This window comes from Haplochromis burtoni, unplaced genomic scaffold (assembly GCF_018398535.1).
Source record: "Haplochromis burtoni strain Fernald_Lab_line unplaced genomic scaffold, NCSU_Asbu1 Contig_53, whole genome shotgun sequence".
In the NCBI taxonomy this organism is placed as follows: Eukaryota; Metazoa; Chordata; class Actinopteri; order Cichliformes; family Cichlidae; genus Haplochromis; species Haplochromis burtoni.
The window spans coordinates 2,192,575-2,209,906 of record NW_024582414.1 but is presented as its reverse complement, the minus strand read 5'-3'; the positions used below and the strand labels follow the sequence as shown (position 1 = coordinate 2,209,906).

General features: G+C 41.0%; 1 protein-coding gene across 6 annotated transcripts in view; it reads left to right on the top strand.

The window, feature by feature from the left end:
* Nucleotides 1-14,726: 14,726 nt before the first annotated feature.
* atp11b (ATPase phospholipid transporting 11B (putative)) overlaps nt 14,727-17,332 on the top strand; it is a 52,249-nt gene continuing 49,643 nt past the window's right edge. For 4 of the 6 annotated variants that reach the window (XR_006054391.1, XM_042220697.1, XM_042220701.1 and 1 more), the window contains exon 1: nt 14,727-15,106. Coding sequence is in view for 5 of the 6 variants with exons in the window: in XM_042220697.1 (XP_042076631.1) it covers nt 15,080-15,106 (27 nt within the window). In the remaining variant the exon portion in view is untranslated. The remainder of the gene's footprint in view (nt 15,107-17,332) is intronic. The other 2 variants (XM_042220698.1, XM_042220699.1) reach the window with 1 other exon arrangement.

The following is a 17,332-nucleotide window of genomic DNA, read 5'->3' as shown; positions in this document are numbered from 1 at the left end:
ACTGAACCACTTCTTCTAATAAATATATCATTAAAATGTCATTAATATGAATAAGGTGTGGTTCAGCTTGTCAGTGAAGTGTCCAGCAACTTTATACTTGTATTTTGTATGATCTAAAAAAAAAAACGCATGAAGAAACCACAATCATAAAACTGGCCTGCTCATTGCTAAGTATGTATCACCATCTAGTGAGGGGAAAGAGAACTGCTGGACCAAAGGAATATTATTTGGTACAGTTGACTGATTAGTGTATCCTTCACAGAGCGATCCAGGATAAACTGTATAAGTAAGTTCACATTTTTGTCACGGGTCTGGGTCCGTTGGACCCAGTATGTGGAGTTTCATGTTTTTGTTATTCCATGTTTGAGGTTATTATGTTTTGGTTTTAGTTTGCATCAGGGATCGTTTTCTTGTTCTCTTGTTGTGTTTATGATGATGATTATGATGTTTATTATTTGAGTTTCATGTTTAAGGATTTGTTCTCGGTTGTATCTCACGTTTAGTTTAGTTCAGGTTCCATGTGTCATTCTGTCTGTCTCTCAGTGTCAGGTCTGCGTCTTGGTGTGGTGTTCTCATTTCCTGTTTTATTGTGAAAGTCTGGGTCTCATGTGAGTGTGTTCAGTTTTACCTCTGTCTCGTCTTGTTGATCATTCCCAGCTGTGTCCACCACCTGTGTGTAATTCCCCTGTGTTTCTCTGGGTGTATTTAAGTCATGTCCTCCGTTATTGTAGTTGCTGGTCCGTCTGTGTATTCCACCCTGCCTCATCTGCGTTTCTACCATGTCTCACCCGTGTGTTCTCCCTGCTGTCCGCCGTTAGTCTCTTCTGGTCGTTCTCGTTAAGGTTTGTGCTCTGTAGTTTAGTTGATCCCAGTATAGTTTAGTTCTAGCTCCATTTGCCGTTTGTATTTACTTTCATGTTCAATAAACCACCTTTACACCTTCACGACTGCCTGCATTTGGATCCTCCTTCATTTCCTCCACACGGCTCACCTCACTCGCCGTGACAATTTTACTCGGAAGCAGCTTGAGTATCCAGCCGTCCTGACAACTGACAGTACTGCATGTAAACAGAATATTGAAAGAATATGTGATCAGAGAAACTGCATAGGGCAATGCAATTAAATCTGCTCATTTCTGTAACATTAACTTGAAAACATAGGCTGCAACTGTCTGTCAAGCATTAAGTGCATGCGAGAACTTTAATTACACAACATGTAACAGGCATTTATAAGGTTTACCTCAGTAAATAAGGTTATAATTATTCAAGGGTAAGTTTTAACCTATTTGACACTTACTGTGTTGAAGTACATGTAGAAACTGTAAAATGTCACCACTGTGTAAGCAGCATTTACACACACATTTATATATACATACACTTTTCAGAAAGCCATATCCTGCTTTGGTCATTGACAGCTGTGGGTGTTTAGTAGCACGCTGCCTCTTCAGAAGAAACGATATGGGGGTAACAAGAGGGACAGAAGGAAAACCAGGGGAAGAGGGAAACACAGATAAGGCACATGTTTGGTCTGGACCTGATAGAGGCTTCAGATAAACATGCCTGTCTGTCTGCCCCCAAACCCACACCTGACTCCATATGTAGCAGCGAGAAGAAGCACAAGCACCTGATCACTGCCTTTCTCCTTTCATCTCCATTTCTATCTAAAGGAGCAATCCAAAATCTGTGTAAGTGTGAAGTCCTAACAGTTTTTGGCATAATGCAGTAAGGTAGAGGATCTTATTGCATTATTTTGTGAAAAGTAGCCTGATTTAAAGACATCCCAATTCACACCATGCATTAGGCCAGGTCTATCAATGGATACTGGTTGGTGTGAATTTTTGGATGCTTTTTAACTTTTTCCCCCATTAACATGACATTTGATGACTTGACTGTCACATGTATTTGGTTTCTAAACCATGGCACATTTAAGCAACCAAAGCTGATCCAAAGTGATTTAAAGGAAGATCTCCAAAAAACCCCACTTTCAAAATACATGAAAAGCTGAAAGGTCTGTTTTGTTGTGTTAACTAATTATTGTAGAAAGTAAAATTCACAGTGATTTACTGGTCATTAAAATGTCCCCTATATAAGCTTCCTTTATAAGTTACCAATACTGATACAGGTAACTTTATCAACATTGCTGGCGTCGTATTTACTTCTGAACAATACCAAATTTAGTAGTGTCACACAGTACTACCAAAAACTGCTGGTTTCAGAAAAGAGCTTTGAGGGTTACTCCTAGTAGTATTCAATAAACAAGACTTGTTTAAATGTTAAACTCCTTTGCCTTGGCTTCCAAACAATTCTCAAAGGTGTTAATCTGTTCAGACATCATTTCATTTCAGTCATCTGACCCCAAACACCTGGCTTTGATTTTTTTCTCCCTATTAGCTTCTCACTTAAAAGGTTATCACTGTCCCCTCGAATCTTATCTCATGCTCAGACTCTGCAAACACACCAAATCCGGATGTTGTGTGCATGCGCCTATAAAACGTGCTAATCTGTCAGCCCTTGTTTTATCCTTACTAAATTCTATTTATCAGTTATTACAAATGCAAAATACGCCATTTGCATTATTGCAGGAGTAACAGTAGTAGCATTTTCAGTCACCCCATGAGTGTGTGCACACACCGATATTCTGTCTCGCACACACACACAGTAGCAGAAGTAATGGCAGTATCGCGCATTACTTCAGTCAGTGCAGATAAGAGAAGTTGTGAAACGAACTGTGCAAATCTTTCCACTTCAGCTCAAACTCAGTCTCATATCAAAGGTGTGGAGCGATAACAGCTCACTCTCGCTCACATACAAGGTTTTAGATAGAATTGGTAACTATGCTGGTGGTCTCTCACCCCACCCCCCTCTCTTGTCTGCCACTCTTTTAGATTAGCTTACTGACTGACTGGTATGCATGTCTCAATTACCAGACATAGAGTCAGACTTTAACAGCTGTGTATGTTAAGGAGAAGGTTGTGCATTTAGACAGAGGGAGCAGTTTTCGGTGTTTTTGTGTCTTCAACCGATACTTTTATGTTCTGTTAAAGGTTCCGTGACAGTTTAAAGAACATATACATCTAACGAACTGGCTCATAACTTTGATTGGACAAGAGTTTGTGGTCACATGATCCAAAAAGGGTATATTTTCCATGTTTTATGACAGTAACATGCTTAAAAACACGAAATCTTAATAGCAAAATCAGTGAATCACTAAAGTACAAAAAAGCATAACGTAAAATTTAGCACAAGTTCGCACGCAAGTTAGCAACGCTAGCGCAACGCAATTCCCTGCTGGGATTGAGCTACATAAAAGCAGGTCTCTTGAAGATACTAATCACCGCCTCTGATGATAAATGACTACTGCAGAAACAGGATGTGTTAACTGCTTCTACTTTTTTGCACAGCATGTATGCAGAAGCAGAGCTCAGTGTGTGTGTGTGTGTGTGTGTGTGTGTGTGTGTGTGTGTGTGTGTGTGTGTGTGTGTGTGAGTCAGGCTGCAGGTGTGCCATAAGTGTGCTTGTGTGTGGGACATTCTCTTCTGGTGCTGGAGCAGAACAAACATGGATTAGAGCCGCACCACCATGCAGGTACCAACAGCTCCCCGTTGGCCTGCGCGCACACACCTAGGAGCACTCATGTTCCAAACAGCCAGCTGCTGCAGCTTACATGATGTCAGGGCCATTAAAGTCATGTAGCTAGAGAGAGCTGGCAGATGAAAGGCTTGTCATTTAAACAGAGCAAACTATTAGAAGGCTCATAATCGCTGATGGACAGGCAGGTTTACGGCCTCAGGCGTGAATGGGTGCAAAGGCCTGTAAGGTGGAGAGGATGTTAAATATCTAGGGTGTGTCTATGGAGGGGGAGGGGTTATGCCGTGGCTGAAGTTCAACACTTTGTAAAAATAGGATTATTCACTGTTAAAATCAATGATGTGATAAAGATGGAAAGAGGAAAAAATGCTCAGTCTGACTCAACAGGTCTGATTGATGACTCCAGTGTTGGCTAAGTCCTTTTCAAATATGCACTCATACACTCACCCACAATCTGTGCAGCAACCCACTCAGAGTTCAGCCAGAGGTTCTCCTGATAACATTTACACATATGCTCAGTTGCACATGCACACTTTTAATTTGGCTGGCCACTGCTTCACACACACGCATATGTGTTTTACTCTTACTTGACTCCTGGAACAATGCTCAGAAAGATCAGAAAGATCATTACTTTGTTTCCTTCTTCTTAGCTGCACTGGAGTGTTTCTACTCTGTACAGGTTCAGCTGCTTTGCATTGCACCAATGTCATCTCTGCCATGCCATGCCATGCCATGCCATGCCAATATAAGTCATTACATTACAAACTAAACTGTTACTGTTTTGAGTTATTTAGTTATGACACATGTCCAGCTTTGAGAAAGTCATTCATGTGGCATGGATCACTGCTTTAGATACCGCCTGATCACTATGTCAACGAAATAGACATTTCTCATGTGGTAGAATATTTGTGGGGCCTTAACTGCTTAAGTAGAAAAAGGACTTATCGCTAAGTTGGCCATCTGCTAAAACAAACCACGCCACTGAGCATGTCTGAACTCATGGAGACACACCCGTCCAAACCAGCTGCGGCTCAGCCGGCCTCTACCTGGGTAGCCAAGAGAGGGAAGGAGCGAGAGAGATAGGGGCCCCCAAAAGGCCAAGGTCACCTAGGTCAAATGTTTCCATAGCAATGTTAAACACACAGACACACACACATATACGCACAAAGCATTTACACAGGCAGACATATGATTTGAGCTACAGGGTTACCACGGTGACTTAATGCCAAACGCATACGCCTCATGGAGAAGAGAATGCACGTGTTGTTGACACAGGTGCTTTTATCGCAGTTAATTTCGGAAACCTCTTCTGCATGCAGGTTCTTTCACCAGCGTCTCTCCTCCAAACCTCTGCTCTGCTTGTGGCTCATTTTCAGTCATCAAGCATTCCCATATGGAAAAGAAATAGTAAAAACTTATATGTGATTACTCATGAAAGTGGCCACTTTCTCATTACTTTCATACATTGTTTTAGTAAGTATCCAAAACATACAAGTTTCATTATATAATTTTTCAAGGGATCTTATATCTGTTTTCACTCTTATATGCTTTTCATACAAGTTTCACACAAGACAGATACAAACTTTATAAGATTTATATATATCTTTTCCATATGGGTTACCTATTCCTTCCATAGCAACAAAAAAAGAGAGACGGTAAGTTGAAAGTTCAAACAAAACAGCAGATGGCGAACCAGAGTACAGTTTTTTTGCCAGCTACTGTGGCAAATTTCTTTTCAATAGAATGCCCTTCAGTTTTAATTACATTGGTAATAATTTAATAATAATATATAATGAGATAATGATAGTTTTCAAGTAAAGTAATTCTTTTCATTAGCAAAAGGGGGAGCTATATTTAATGAAGTCTTTATTTAAGCGTTTTTGGTGATTGGCAGTGCACATGTGGAAATTAAATCACATCAAACTATTAGTTTGTGGGAATATGTGGATGAATTTCTCAGTTCTCAGTTCTCATTTTTTTGTCCACACTGATGCGTTTCTGTCATCACCTCTGTTTGTGTTTGTCTGAAGTTTGAGTTAACTAACCTCACAGGCAGGCAGGATTTCACCTACACCAAACCTCTCTGAAAGTGTGCATCTGTCAGAATGATGGAGAGCCGAGGGTTTTTTTAAAAAAAACTTTTTTTGCACTTTCAAGCAGCTGCTTGTCCTGGTAGAAATGAAGCAGATCGAAAAAAGCAGAGAAAGCGCGCACAGCAACCTTCGTGCACACATACCAACCTTCACCATCTTACAGAAGAAGGAACCTTGTGACACACGAGATACCAAACAGTTTAGGAGCTCCGTGGGTGGTTGCACTGCGGCAGCTGCCACATGGCGTCACCCAAAAAGTCATGTGTTATCTCCAAGATTCTTGTGTGATTGCAATAAATGCTTTGCAGTGGTGTAAACACGAAAAGAAGAAAATTGAGCAAACTGCTCCAAACCAAACTGTGCAATGTGCATGCGTTCGTGATGTGTCATGTGAAGGATCAATACACATCGGAACTTACGTCCTCTCCACGTCCTGCTCTAGTTCTCAGCCCTGTTTCTCTATGTTCAATATTTGCCTGTTTACATTGCTGAAACCTTGCTAGGTGAAGTCACTTCCAACTGGTTGTCATGTCAATGTTGAAAGACCACTGGAAAAGCAGCAAACCAGACTTCAATACAGTTTGCTGCAAATAAATGTGTGGCAGTGACTCAGAAGGTTGAGCAGGTCATCTGCAAATTAAAATGTTGGTCGTTCAATCCCTCGCTGCTCTAGTTTGCATGCCAAAGTATCCATGACGAAGATCCTGCACCCTGAGTTGCTTCTAAAGTGTTCACTGGGTGTTTGATAGAAAGCACATGCGTGTGAATGGGTAAATGACTTGATTAGAAAAGTACCATAAGAACCTGTTATTCATTACAACTGCTGAGACCCAATCTCTCTTTTCTCAGAGCTCTAAACAAAAAGTTTCAAAAATCTTAGATACTGAGCTTTGATGATGCACTACCTCAAAAAATACAAGTGTTCAGGATACAGATTGTCTTTATAAACAAACCTGGCTGTATTTCAACCCTGTAAAATAAGAATTATAAAGTGGCCACTTTCACATGTTTCTCCTCCACCATAACTACAGTACAGTGTAAGAAGTAAAAGTCAAGTAAACACTAAGAAAAAGTGTAAAATCTGGGATTTTTATAAGTGATTCATAGTGTGAAACTTTTGGTCATCGCTTCTTTTGAGATGAGAACTTTCTGGGTTCTAATCTCAACAGTAGTGCAACAGCTGGGGTGTAGTTTAGCTCAGTGGGTGAGCAGGCAACCACATGCCACAGTGGCCCAGGTTTCAATCCAACCCGTGGGCCTTTGCTACATGTCATCCCCCTCTCATTCCTCCCACTTTCCTGTTCTCTCCACCATATCACTATCCAATAAAGGCAAAAATGGCCAAAAACACAATGTCTGCCTACAACTCACCCTCGCTGGTTGTGCACAGAAGATGGATACATAAAGGCATGTACATAGTCAGCAATAATATTCAGGTAGACCGTCATGTTGAAGCAGCCTGGCCTTTGTCCTGTGACCTTTGGCATCAACAACATATTTTGACTCGTTCATTGGCTATTTTCTCTTTTGTTCTCATTCTTGGTGAAGCCTGTGAGGTGGTCATGTGAGGGAAAACCCAGCATAGCACCATTTTCTGAAATGCTCAGACCATCCCATCTGTCAATAACAACCATCTCATATTCAAAATCACTTAAATCATCTTTCGTCCCCATTCTGATGCTCTGTTTGAACTCCAGCATGCCCACATGCCTAAATGTACTGAGCCGTTGCCATACCATCAGCTGATTAAGTGCTTGCATTAGTAAACAGTCCAAGACGCATACCTAATAAAGTGGTCAGTGAGTGTGTTTTCTATTGTCATACTGTTTTATTTGGCTGTTTTTGTATTCTGCATTCTGTTTTGGTCTATTTACTTAGAATGAAGCATATCTTTGCTTTAATTAGATAATTAGCAACAAGAGTGACCGATTATGAATTAGTGTGTTTAAGAAACCTTATTTCTGCAGCAGATTTTAGGGGGGTTTCCCCCCTCTGGTGGTTTCCATTATGCATTACAAGGGAGCCACTGCAAATTGTGTTTAGAGTTTACTCATCCAATTTAGTGAACTGGATTTTGTGTGCTACTAGTGTTTCACGTTTTGGCAATAGAGTGAATAATTCAACAAACTGGAAAGAATACAGAGAATGTAGTTCACGGAAAAGACGTCAGTGTTTCAGCAACTCAGAAAAACTGCACAAAATTTCAAACTGAGTGTTAAGCAGTGAGATGCATTTACAGTTTTGCCCAAACAAAAAACAAAAAACAGGAAAGTGTAACAAATGCACAAAGAGTGTGTAAAGCTCAGGGTGTGCATTCAGTGTGATAACTGCAATCCTGTTGGGTTTCCACACTGACCAATGTGAAAACACAAAATAGGTTCACCTAAAAGTCAGAGCTTGCACACTATAAATATTGCAGTACTGGACATGGAGGAACAGTGAAGAGAAATAGAGGAGAACGCTGGAGGAAGTATGGTTGAGGAGAACAGCTGAGGTAGAGCAGAGGCTGCAAATGAACAGATTGTGGTCTTTCCATGTAAGCTTCTCACGTGGTGCTGACAGCTCTTCTCTGTCTGTCTGTTCAAAACTCACACTGCTCTTATATTTGCTGATGAGAGGGAGTACCAGCTATAGCTGGTGGCATGGTGTAGGTCCCGAGATCAAACCTTTGGCTGCTCGGACACAGCAGCGCGTTGAGGTCTTTGTGTGCACGGGCGCACACGCTCACACACATGTACACAAACTCACAAACCATTATCCAACATGAAATATCCCACACACTTGTCATTTCAATAGCAAGGCACCCTTGCAGAAAACAGAAAAATAATTTATTTTATTTATTTTTTTTACTGCATGTTTTGAATGAAAAAAAAAGTAGCGCCACCTGGTGGACAAATATGAAAAATTAGAAATTTAAAGGTAATAAAATAAAAATAAAATCTTAACATAAAAGAATGCATTAGTTGATGTTCAGATAAATGTGATATCACACATTGTATTTTCAATTATTTTTACTGGGACATTTGTTTTTGGCCCTGAGAATCAGATGTGGTGTTTTTTGCATAGCTTAGCCATTTAAAACTAATGTCACAAACTGAGACAACAATTTTAAAATAAAAATTAATATCCACTGGCAAATATGAGCTATATTCATTCAGCACAGCCAAAATAAAAAACAGAATGACACAAAATGTCTCGAGGATCATCCAAGAGTTTTAAGGAAAGAACAGAATTCATGATTCTGCATTTACAGCGAGTCAAACTGGTCCAAAAGATTTTGTTTGGCGGACTTCAGATATTTCGGGGATCTTTAAGATGTTTTTTGGCAAATGTAAGATGAGCATTTGCGTTCTTTTTGGTCAAAAAAGAACGCAATCTCTTTGGATTGATTCCATTGTTGCCAAGATTCTTTCGCATAGTTGAATCATGAACAGCAATGTTAACTGAAGCAAGTGAGGAGGTTGTATATAGGATTACACCTCAAAGTGCTTTGTCAGTCAAGATGTCAAAATGTCAATCTGTGCTGAACTAACTTTAAAAACCATACAGTCGTTTTTATTCCCCACCCTACTTTTTTCCTTAACTTTAATTAGTGAGAAAAAAAGAATGTTCAGCTGTTCTTTTCTGGCTCTTCTGATGCTTCTCAATGAAAGGAAACCCCTCCGGGATCTGTGTGGATTATTTATGAAGGTTCGTTCAGTGGTGATCCATTTAACACAGACACTCACAGTTTGCCATCCATGACCCAGTCCAGTGAAGTGGATGAAGAGATACCCCCCACCCCACCTGTCTCACTGGGTCACAGAGTAAGGAGGGCAGGGTAGCTCCTTAGGAAATCTAATACCACCCACCTGGTAACACACACGTACTTAGACAGCAGACACAGACACAGAAAAGAGCCAAACTGCAGTCATTCAACCAGTTTTAACTAGCTACTTTCACAAATGTGATAGGCACGGCTGTGGCACTGATTCAGTCTTTGAGCACTACGGTCACCCCGGTGTGTCGGCCAGAACACCACTTAAGGCCAAATTGTCCCAGAGTATGAAAGAAGAAGGGAGCTTGAGGTTCCGTTTGAGGCACTTTATTGTCACCACTCAATTTCTGGGGCTGTAAACACAGTGGGTGTACATAGGTGTGTGTGTGTATGTGGCTTTTTGTCATTTACGCACACATAACATTCCCCAGGAATCAGTGCACCCCCTCCGGACCAACACTGCTCATCCGACATTAAACTGCCCACCTTACTAACCGGATGATGTCACTAGAAGGTGGGCTGGCCCAAACTGACAGAAGACTGAATATTAAATGAACTTATATAAACTTATAAACACCAATAAAACTATTCTATGAACTTTGGGGCCTTTTATACAACCTCTGCAGGTAATTGTGTCGCAGTTTCCTAGGGGATGGATGGATGGATATCCATCCATCCATTCGCTTCCGCTTATCCTTTTCAGGGTCGCGGGGGGGCTGGAGCCTATCCCAGCTGTCATAGGGCAGAGAGGCAGGGGTACACCCTGGACAGGTCGCCAGTCTGTCGCAGGGCCAACACACAGGGACAGACTAACCATTCGCACTCTACATTCATCGACATTCACACCTAGGGCAATTTGGATTATCCATAATTCAAACAGATTGTTTTATTATTCTAATATCGAACAATCGTTATTATATATATATATATATATATATATATATATATATATACAACAGGGATGAGACCGACTACAGAAGTGAGGTGAGACGCCTGGCCACGTGGTGTGTTGACAACAATCTCTCTCTGAATGTGGAGAAGACGAAGGAGATTGTTGTGGACTTCAGGAGAATGCACACCCAACATGCTCCTCTGACCATTGACGGAGCGTCTGTGGAGAGAGTGAGCAGCACCAAGTTCTTGGGTGTGCACATCACAGAGGATCTCTCCTGGACGTACAACACCACAGCACTGGCCAAGAAATCACAGCAGCGTCTCTTCTTTCTCCGCAAACTAAGAAGAGCAGGAGCACCAGCCCCCATCATGTACACTTTCTACAGAGGCACCATCGAGAGCATCCTGTCGAGCTGCATCACTGTGTGGTTTGGAGCCTGCAATGCGTCCTGTCATAGAACCCTCCAACGCATAGTGAGAGCTGCAGAGAGGATCATTGGTGTCTCTCTCCCCTCCCTCCAGGACATTTACAGCACCCGTCTCACTAAAAAAGCCCTTTGCATAGCGGCTGATCCCACGCACCCAATGCAAAGCTTCTTCAAGCTGCTGCCGTCAGGGAGGAGACTGCGGAGTCTCCAGGCCAGGACCAGCAGACTGAAGGACAGCTTCATCCATCAGGCTGTCAGGAAGCTTAACTCCCTCCCGATTCTGCCCCCTCTCCCCTCTTCTCCTCCATGGTCTCACTGAACTCTGTCACACACACACACACACACACACACACACACACACACACACACACACACTCTGACTCACTCACTGGCCTGCACCAGTTACCAGTCACTTTGTGGAGCATTGGACTGCCATTACCTCATAAGACTTTGTTGTTATACTATCTCTTACCGTACATTACTAAATCTCCATTTGCACTATTTGCCTATTTGCACTACTCTGCCTGGTTTACACTCAATGTCATTTACCCTTACCTGAATATTGTATATTGTATATTGTATAGCTTTCTTGTTAATTTGTATTGTATTTATTTAAATTTTTACTTTTTAATTATTTTATTTGCATTTTTTAATCACTCTCTTATATTTAAATGTTCATTGCTATTTCATCTAGGGTTTGAGAGTAACGAAATTTCTATTCTCTGTATGTCCTGTAAATGTGGCAGAATTGACAAATAAAGTTGACTTTGACTTTGACTTTGACTAAAGTTTTTTCTCAAAAAGCCGAATGATTCAGTAAATTAGAAAAGTAAATTAGTAAAATTCAGGTTTTGGGCCTTAGAATGAGATTATGGCTTTGGTACTTTAGAACAACTGTAGTGTCTGTTTTAAAGTTTACTGAACTGCTGTTTTATATTTGCAACACCTTCTTTTGTCCTCAAGAGGGAGACTTATACCACATGTTAGATCTCCCCCACAGCTCTTTCCTTTGGATAGATGATTTAAAAACCTCCCACCAGTGACTATCAACTAACTTTTCCCTCCACTGCTGCCTCTCTCGAGGACCAGTGTCCAGCATTGAGAAAACTAAATTAAACCATTTCCCTTTTTTTCACGCCAGTATTCATTCTGAAAGCAATGTTTTATTTATTTATATTTTCAAGACTAATGGCCATTTGGTATTGATTCAGCCATCCACTTTAAAAGCCAGTCCATTCATTTTCTATCTCCCTAAGAGGCATAACGACCAATGTTAGGCTCCCCTGAGTCCATTATTCATTTTTTTCCCTCACAGTAAGACATTTATTCATGCTAACGCAACAAGACAAATGCTAATATACCCACATATAAAGTGGTAACCGAAACTTGAGCAAGTAAGCTGGACTTGGAGGGAGCAGAGTCTGAGCTGATAGTGAGTTCTTGTCCTAAGCCTATTAGTACTGCTGGGGATACATGGTGGTAATGATTGAAAGCCACTTAGCGCTGGTGTATTTACCAAGAGGATCATCCAGGGCATGGTTAAACAGGCCTGATGAATTAATTCAGTTTAATGTACATTGACAAGGAAAGGAAAGGAAAGGAAAGGAAAGGAAAGGAAAGGAAAGGAAAGGAAAGGAAGTTTTTAAGTTGTCCTACTAATTCAGGCTCTCATTGCCTCAAGTCATTTCGAAACAAAACAGGGTGTGCCTCACACAAATGTAAGGCAAATCCAGAGGTCAAACACCCGTGCTTTCTTTCCTTGCACAGTTTACATGACAGCCTTTTTAGTTTAGTTTTGTCCATTTTTGATTTATTGCTTAAATGGATTATGAAGACCTCGTACCTGTATCCACACCATACGTTGCTACTTTTAACAAAGAACTCATGCAGTATTTCCTTTTAATGGAGTAAATGTACACCACAACACGTGGTGCTGGATCCCCCTCTAAAATAATGTGTGTCTAGAAACACTGCCACATGTTATGCAGACATAAAGATGCCATCTTTTCTACAGTGTAGCCCAGCCATGGTTGGAACATGTCTCACATGACACATGTAAAACATGTGTGGCCCAACAGTGTGTGAGGAGGCACACATGCAGGTAACTGACTTGTTTCTTGAACGGTGCAGTATGGTGAGTAATATTAACCTGTTAGACCACAGTACTGTGTTGCAAGCACTTGCGAGATTGCAGTATAAGTTGAATTCAATACAAAGCTGGGCAGGCAGCCAAGCAATGTCTGGTGCCTTGCCATCCATTTCCATGACAGACATAGAGGGCATTATGGATCACTGGCCAGTCATCTCATGTCTCAGGTACAACACACACATTTCAACTGGCAGTTTCTATGTCTATGATCACTATGCAGCTGACCATAAAACTTAAGGTAAAAAAAAGTACACTTAGATTACACAAGACATTTTCCTGAGAGTAAATGATTCAAATCAAAATAAAGGATTGGTTCTTTTCTCTTTCATGTGTAGGATGAGCTTGAATCACTATTTTTAGTTGCTTTGCAACCTCGGCAAACAACAGATTAACTGGAAAAAGAATTTCTCTGACACATTTTAGAAATGTAATGTTTTCATCTCAACAGCTGAAATATGCACAGCCCTAGCAGCCTCTCACATTAAAAACTGACATACTGTTTCCAGTCCAGCTGTCAGGTAGGAGCACCCAGATGTTGCTGCTGCAGTGGCGTTATGTAAGCCAATGTAAACCAGAGATTTCCCTCGCAGTCACATGGGCAGAAACACGGAGCTTCAGTCTCACACACACATGCAGACAGATAGCAGATTATCTGCAGGATTTGCAGAGTAAATCTGCTCTTTTAAAAAGTGACATTTCTGTTTTTACTGGATGCAGAGCAGAAACACAAAGCACACAATGGGGCTTGTGTCACTGGTTACTCTGTACGTGATAGATGACGAGGCCTTAAAGGCAAGACGTTGTGCACACAGTCACTCTCGCCTGCTGCTGACCTAAAGCAGTCTTAATCCCGGGTAAATGCATATCAGTGGCTTTTGGCTTAGTTTGTCTGTTTTTTGTTTTTTTGTAAGAATGCCATCATGAAAAGTCCAGCAGAAATCAGATAAACTGTGTGCTGTAGACATTAGACTCACTCTGGCCACTTAAGGAGCAAAGGTGAAGGTACTGGGGATGATGCAAAAGCATGCAAATACATGGGCGCCTTTCCTTTTGACAGCAGGCCAGAAACAGAGGAGAGGAAATGCTTGGGCAGCTGCAGCTGTTCTGGTCCAAATATAGCTGCTCGAACACATTGATTACACAGGATCATTATCACTTGCCATTTGCTCTTCTTCACTCTTCATCAATAGAAGTATCATGTTGGTGCTTTCGATCACGTACAAAGAGCACGGTGCAGTCCTGAAACTTACAGATACATAAATTCTCAAGCATTCCACGTTAGGTATCATTTTCTCTCTATACATTATCGACTGACTGGGATGCAGCCAAGTATGCAAGGAGGGAGGGGAAGTAATGGATGGACTAAGATGACCTCACTTTATGTGAGATGCCTTACAAGAGAAAATCTGGAACAACTGGTAGTTGGGCAGTTTTAGAAGAAAGAGATAAAGGATAAAAGATAAACCGACCAGTTTTTCCAGCTCATAGGTAGTTAGGTTTTACTTCAGGAGATGAGAAATAAACAGTCTATTAAGATATTTAAGATACACTAGAATAAAACAAATGCACCTAAACACAATTTCCAGCTCCAATTCATACATGATTCGCTAGCTGCCTAGTAAGCTACCTGGAGAACCTTGCACGATCCCTATTATACCATACATCTGCACTTTAATAGCACAGCTGAAATTCTTATATACACTATGAACTATGTAGAGTGAGGTCTATCCCGCACAGTATGGAAAATATCTATCCGACTACTGTATCTGTCAGTCTATCTAGCTATCATTTTTAAATGCAGACAGGCAGGGGGCGTGCAAAGGCCACCGGAGAGCAGCCAGAGCTGTATCTGCACAGGCTGAGGCTGCTGGCAGAGGAAAAGTGATCGTGGCAGAGGAGAGATGTAGCAGCGCTGCTCGGTGGGACTCTGTGGCCAGCCGTCTGTCACTTCTTTTAAAACCAGAAATTGTTTTTGTCGGACATTACCGTGAATGGGAAAGATTGAATGCATCTTATAGCACAGTGGCGCCGTGTGAATGTGTCGTGTAATGCACCGAGAAGGATTGCCTCTCGGGGGAAATATTTATGTTTCGGGACGGTTTTGTTGGAGTAGCTAGTTGCTAGCGCTGGGCTAGCGACTGTGCTGGCTACTTGGAACGTATTCTGCAAGGATGATTCGGTGGATACGACAGCAGCTGGTAAATGAAACCGCACGTTCCATCTTCTTCATACATACCGCTTTCCTCTTATTAGTTCGCCACAGCAGCTAGTCTCCTTACGTATTGTAAGGCTTAGCCCGCGGAAAGCAGAATAAACTTTATTTAGAGAGCAAGCTAACCTAGCCAATTGGCTGTTGCTGATGTGTTCAAAACATTCCATTTCCCCTTAGTGACAGTCAGGTGTAGGTTACGTTAGCTAACAATTACCTTATCTGCTAGCTGTCAGTAATAAAGAGTTTAGACCTCAACAAGGGACATTGGTTGAGTTCAAATTTGAGCTTGAGGTATAAGTTTGGTTCGAACTTTGATAGCATTTTAACAACTGTCGGGTGATTTCCGTTACTAAATGCACCTGAGAGTTAACTACCTTAACACTAGCTAGCTGGCTAACAACGTCAAACTTGGCAAAGTTATAAAGCGTCTCTGGCTTGCTTTTATCTAGTGTTAACGCACAACTTTCGCTTAGACTGAGCTCAGTTTCAAATGTTCTATTTAAATTTTGTTCAGGGGACTAATAAACTATCTTTAACTGAGCTAGTTAAGACGTAAGCCTCAACACTCGAGGGTAATAATTGACGTTAGCTTGTGTTATTTTAACTTTATTTCGGCCCACTTCTTTGTTCCCTGCTTTCGTTACATGATCTATATCTGTATGTATTATTTGAAATTGAACTGATTTGATTCGTCACACCGCATCCTGTTTCTGCTGTAATCACCTGTTGTTTGTCTGCAAACATGACGGTCGCATTGACGGGCGAAGGCATCAGTTAAACCACAATAGTGGCCCGTTTTGGTACAGTAGAAAGAACGAGTTCTGAATTATGGCTGAAGAAAGCTACAGTGTCACGGTGCTTGTGGCTGTAATCATGAAGGTCTGTGTGGTTATTTCACTGTGTTTAAGCAGAGTTGGGATAAGAAGCACATTCAGTGATCGGCAAATGAGAGTGGCATGACCAGTGGTGAAGAGCCATGTGAATGAATGAGTGATTGCATATTATGAGATTAGCCACACACAAACGGTTGATGTCACCATGTCTACTGAGTTTAATCAGTGTTGGGGGTGTTTTTGACCTCTCCCCGCTCACTGTGCACTCTCTGTAGTTAAGGTTAAGTTAAAGTGACACTTATTAAATTTTATGAGTCATGCTCAGCTTCAAGTTTGCCTGTTTAAAAAAAAAAAAAAATCATTTTTGCTTTTGGAGATTAAGAGCACCACAGAGAGTTAGGGGTCTATTTAGAAATGGTACATAGCCTCCTCCTAATTTAAGATAGCTCAGCTCATTTGACCCATCCCACCTAATTGACCTGGCTGCTTAATTAAAAGTGTAATTAAAATGCATCTTAATACAGCTGGCCTAATGAAAAAGTTTGTTGAGGGGCATTAGTCTGACCCAAATATCAGCTGGACGGTAGAATGGGGATGTTTGTTCACTCATACTATTTATCAGCTCTTTCTGGTGGAATGAAAAGGGAGAGGGGGAAGAGAGATGTGACAGGTTTTCATTGTCAGTCTTGGTTCAGTTACACTATAAAACAAACCAGAAATTAAAGCATGAGGAATGGTAGCAAAAAAGCAAAGTCTTTGACATACTAGTTTGCAAGCCTGGGAACTGGGTTTTCTAGATGTCTTTATGGAGACTTAGTCTGTATGTTATTACTGACAGATATTAAAAAGACTGGTATAAGTCTTCCTGAGGTTTTGTATATAGTTTAAGTGCACTATGAGAGAAGTATTTAATGAATTACCCTTGCTTTACCAAGTCACGTTAATCATGATATAATCATGAAAAATAGAGCAACTATCAAGAGCGCAAATGAGCAAAAGGAAAAAAAACATCTGTCTATACTACTCATCTGTAGTCCATTGAGCAAATGGGAGTTGCCTACATTTTTTTGAGTGTCATTCAGGCTCTTTCCTGGATATTGCTGCAGCAGCCCTTGTAATAATCCACTGACACGCAGCAATAAAACATCCTTATGTCACCCATGATAAAATATCATTCCTTACTCTCTAGCCCTGCTCTGACTACTCTGTTGCTGTGGGTTGTACAACAATATTTTTTTTTATAATATTTTATATTTGGTGATGTAGTCCATCAGTTTAGCTTATATGCAGTTTATTTTATTGTATTGCTGTTGTCATCAGTCTTATGTTTAAAACTAGTACCCACTGTACATGAGTACATACTGTTTATTGCCCCCCCC